The 5000-nt window shown below is 47.2% G+C and overlaps 1 protein-coding gene across 3 annotated transcripts in view; it reads left to right on the top strand.

Moving 5' to 3' along the window:
- col14a1b (collagen, type XIV, alpha 1b) overlaps nucleotides 1–5000 on the top strand; it is an 87586-nt gene that overhangs the window by 11737 nt on the left and 70849 nt on the right. The window contains exons 4-5 of one of the 3 annotated variants that reach the window (XM_079592074.1): nucleotides 582–725; nucleotides 4024–4122. The exons of the other annotated variants lie outside the window; for them this stretch is intronic. Of the exons in view, the coding sequence (XP_079448200.1) occupies nucleotides 582–725; nucleotides 4024–4122 (243 nt within the window). The remainder of the gene's footprint in view (nucleotides 1–581; nucleotides 726–4023; nucleotides 4123–5000) is intronic. 3 annotated transcript variants of the gene reach the window in all.

Below are 5000 nucleotides of genomic sequence, written 5' to 3'. Positions count from 1 at the left end.
CTCAGGTGAGCGCTGACACACACTCGCGTACAGCACCGGCTCAGGTGAGCGCTGACACACACTCGCGTACAGCACCGGCTCAGGTGAGCGCTGACACACACTCGCGTACAGCACCGGCTCAGGTGAGCGCTGACACACACTCGCGTACAGCACCGGCTCAGGTGAGCGCTGACACACATCTCTTATCTCAGAATACACCCGACAGGGTGATCAGGATCAGGTCTTCCATCAGCCTGAAGGGGTTTATTCTGAGATAACAACCGGCTTAATGTACATTATCCCACTAAGTAAATAATTAGACACAAAATATTTATCTGACTTGACATATTTATTAGGTCTTTAATCGCAAAGCTTCTGCGGAGAGCAGTTGCAGCGGTGAGTTTAAACTAGACCGACATTTAAGAGATACGGTATACAGTCATACCACTTATTACACAGCATTTCGCCACGTTAATAATCTTCCTGTCGCTTAACTATCAAAAGTGGAATCGGACACGCCCTAAGTGCTGTTTAGACCATGTGCTTAGATCGTTAAAATAGGGCCCGATATCTGAAAGTGTTGCTGTCTGGGTTGTGTTCAGCAGGAGCCGAGCGTGAGCTGAGCGTGAGTAAGTCTGAGCCCAAAGCCGTGATCGAGGGGTTCGACCGCAGGAGAGAGGTCAGTGTGAAGGTCACGGCCCTCAGAGGGACGGAGCGCAGCGAAGCGCTGCAGGGCAGATACAGCGGTCAGTGTTTTACTCTCACCCTACACCCAATTCAGCTGCTCTGTGTTCCTGATGTTCCTCTGACTGTGTTCCTGATGTTCCTCTGACTGTGTTCCTGATGTTCCTCTGTCTGTGTTCCTGATGTTCCTCTGACTGTGTTCCTGATGTTCCTCTGACTGTGTTCCTGATGTTCCTCTGACTGTGTTCCTGATGTTCCTCTGACTGTGTTCCTGATGTTCCTCTGTCTGTGTTCCTGATGTTCCTCTGACTGTGTTCCTGATGTTCCTCTGACTGTGTTCCTGATGTTCCTCTGACTGTGTTCCTGATGTTCCTCTGACTGTGTTCCTGATGTTCCTCTGACTGTGTTCCTGATGTTCCTCTGACTGTGTTCCTGATGTCCCTGTGACTGTGTTCCTGATGTTCCTCTGACTGTGTTCCTGATGTCCCTCTGACTGTGTTCCTGATGTCCCTCTGACTGTGTTCCTGATGTTCCTCTGACTGTGTTCCTGATGTTCCTCTGACTGTGTTCCTGATGTTCCTCTGACTGTGTTCCTGATGTCCCTCTGACTGTGTTCCTGATGTTCCTCTGACTGTGTTCCTGATGTTCCTCTGACTGTGTTCCTGATGTTCCTCTGACTGTGTTCCTGATGTTCCTCTGACTGTGTTCCTGATGTTCCTCTGACTGTGTTCCTGATGTCCCTCTGACTGTGTTCCTGATGTTCCTCTGACTGTGTTCCTGATGTCCCTCTGACTGTGTTCCTGATGTCCCTCTGACTGTGTTGCTGATGTCCCTCTGACTGTGTTCCTGATGTTCCTCTGACTGTGTTCCTGATGTTCCTCTGACTGTGTTCCTGATGTCCCTCTGACTGTGTTCCTGATGTTCCTCTGACTGTGTTCCTGATGTTCCTCTGACTGTGTTCCTGATGTCCCTCTGACTGTGTTCCTGATGTTCCTCTGACTGTGTTCCTGATGTCCCTCTGACTGTGTTCCTGATGTTCCTCTGACTGTGTTCCTGATGTCCCTCTGACTGTGTTCCTGATGTTCCTCTGACTGTGTTCCTGATGTTCCTCTGACTGTGTTCCTGATGTTCCTCTGACTGTGTTCCTGATGTTCCTCTGACTGTGTTCCTGATGTCCCTCTGACTGTGTTCCTGATGTTCCTCTGACTGTGTTCCTGATGTTCCTCTGACTGTGTTCCTGATGTTCCTCTGACTGTGTTCCTGATGTCCCTCTGACTGTGTTCCTGATGTTCCTCTGACTGTGTTCCTGATGTCCCTCTGACTGTGTTCCTGATGTCCCTCTGACTGTGTTCCTGATGTTCCTCTGACTGTGTTCCTGATGTTCCTCTGACTGTGTTCCTGATGTTCCTCTGTCTGTGTTCCTGATGTCCCTCTGACTGTGTTCCTGATGTCCCTCTGACTGTGTTCCTGATGTCCCTCTGACTGTGTTCCTGATGTCCCTCTGACTGTGTTCCTGATGTTCCTCTGACTGTGTTCCTGATGTCCCTCTGACTGTGTTCCTGATGTCCCTCTGACTGTGTTCCTGATGTCCCTCTGACTGTGTTCCTGATGTTCCTCTGACTGTGTTCCTGATGTTCCTCTGACTGTGTTCCTGATGTTCCTCTGACTGTGTTCCTGATGTTCCTCTGACTGTGTTCCTGATGTCCCTCTGACTGTGTTCCTGATGTCCCTCTGACTGTGTTCCTGATGTCCCTCTGACTGTGTTCCTGATGTCCCTCTGACTGTGTTCCTGATGTCCCTCTGACTGTGTTCCTGATGTCCCTCTGACTGTGTTCCTGATGTCCCTCTGACTGTGTTCCTGATGTTCCTCTGACTGTGTTCCTGATGTCCCTCTGACTGTGTTCCTGATGTCCCTCTGACTGTGTTCCTGATGTCCCTCTGACTGTGTTCCTGATGTCCCTCTGACTGTGTTCCTGATGTCCCTCTGACTGTGTTCCTGATGTCCCTCTGACTGTGTTCCTGATGTCCCTCTGACTGTGTTCCTGATGTCCCTCTGACTGTGTTCCTGATGTCCCTCTGACTGTGTTCCTGATGTCCCTCTGACTGTGTTCCTGATGTCCCTCTGACTGTGTTCCTGATGTTCCTCTGACTGTGTTCCTGATGTTCCTCTGACTGTGTTCCTGATGTTCCTCTGACTGTGTTCCTGATGTCCCTCTGACTGTGTTCCTGATGTTCCTCTGACTGTGTTCCTGATGTCCCTCTGACTGTGTTCCTGATGTTCCTCTGACTGTGTTCCTGATGTTCCTCTGACTGTGTTCCTGATGTTCCTCTGACTGTGTTCCTGATGTTCCTCTGTCTGTGTTCCTGATGTTCCTCTGACTGTGTTCCTGATGTTCCTCTGACTGTGTTCCTGATGTTCCTCTGACTGTGTTCCTGATGTTCCTCTGACTGTGTTCCTGATGTTCCTCTGACTGTGTTCCTGATGTTCCTCTGTCTGTGTTCCTGATGTTCCTCTGACTGTGTTCCTGATGTTCCTCTGACTGTGTTCCTGATGTCCCTCTGACTGTGTTCCTGATGTTCCTCTGACTGTGTTCCTGATGTTCCTCTGACTGTGTTCCTGATGTTCCTCTGACTGTGTTCCTGATGTTCCTCTGACTGTGTTCCTGATGTTCCTCTGACTGTGTTCCTGATGTTCCTCTGACTGTGTTCCTGATGTTCCTCTGTCTGTGTTCCTGATGTCCCTCTGACTGTGTTCCTGATGTTCCTCTGACTGTGTTCCTGATGTTCCTCTGACTGTGTTCCTGATGTTCCTCTGACTGTGTTCCTGATGTTCCTCTGACTGTGTTCCTGAAGTTCCTCTGACTGTGTTCCTGATGTTCCTCTGACTGTGTTCCTGATGTTCCTCTGTCTGTGTTCCTGATGTTCCTCTGACTGTGTTCCTGATGTTCCTCTGTCTGTGTTCCTGATGTCCCTGTGACTGTGTTCCTGAAGTTCCTCTGACTGTGTTCCTGATGTCCCTCTGACTGTGTTCCTGATGTTCCTCTGACTGTGTTCCTGATGTTCCTCTGACTGTGTTCCTGATGTTCCTCTGACTGTGTTCCTGATGTTCCTCTGACTGTGTTCCTGATGTTCCTCTGACTGTGTTCCTGAAGTTCCTCTGACTGTGTTCCTGATGTTCCTCTGTCTGTGTTCCTGATGTCCCTGTGACTGTGTTCCTGAAGTTCCTCTGACTGTGTTCCTGATGTCCCTCTGACTGTGTTCCTGATGTCCCTCTGACTGTGTTCCTGATGTTCCTCTGACTGTGTTCCTGATGTTCTTCTGACTGTGTTCCTGATGTCCCTCTGACTGTGTTTCTGTCAGGATTGGGATTGGGATTGGGATCGGGATCGGAGGTGAGTGTCGTCGGTGTGTCTCTCCATCAGCAGGACACTGACCGGTCGAATGATGTCATCACTGAAGGTGAAGCTGATCAGCGAATCGCATGTACAGTCGCTCTGTTTATAAATCGCGTGACTTGTTAAAAACTCTTCCAACTCTTCACAGCTATAAACAAGAAATAACGGTAACACTTTAGAATAATGTTCCTTCATTAATGAATAACTGCACAGGCACAAATGAGTAACGCACTATTAACATCTTACAGTAGTTGTCAGGAGTCCTTGTCTTGTGTGGACTTTTGTTATTTCCTGCCATGGTTTGTAGTCCTTTGTAGTTTTTCTTTTGTATTAGTCTCCGCAGCTGTTTCTGATTAGCCACGCCCCTTGTTATCTTGTTAAGCTTGTTTGCCTGTGTATTTAAGCCCTGTGTCCTAGTTCAGTCTTTGTGAGTTCTTAACGTTGTTTGTTGGTTGTTCTGTTCCCTAGTCCTGTTCCTTAGTCTAAGTCTTATTTAATTTATTTAAGTTTATTTAATAAATCCCTTTTGCACGTGGATCCTGCTTCCTCCTATTCTTCAACCAATCGTTACACTAGTGTCTACTATTAACTAACAAGAAACTCTGATTAACTCATAATCAGTAACTACTACTATTCATTCCTCACTGAAGACTAGTATATACAAGTTTCATAATTAACAAGAATAATGCAATTGTAAGCTTTTGAGATTTTTGAATAGTAATTCCTTCCGATGGATTTGGTAACACTTTAGTCATTACTAGTGTTCCCGTGGTCTTCACTTTAGATACTGGTCCAAATAATGAGTAGTTCCTTTAGAAAGATGTAGTAACACTTGAGTCATTAGGGTTACCTTTTATTACAAATGATGCATTATTCATGTTTATTATGAACCTGTATATAGTAGTTCTTAGTAGTCTTCAGTGAGGAATGAATAGTAGTAGT

The sequence above is a fragment of the Phoxinus phoxinus genome (assembly GCF_949152265.1).
Source record: "Phoxinus phoxinus genome assembly, chromosome: 19".
NCBI classification, from domain to species: Eukaryota; Metazoa; Chordata; class Actinopteri; order Cypriniformes; family Leuciscidae; genus Phoxinus; species Phoxinus phoxinus.
The sequence above is the reverse complement of the archived record's forward strand: the minus strand, read 5'-3'. Positions and strand labels throughout refer to the sequence as shown.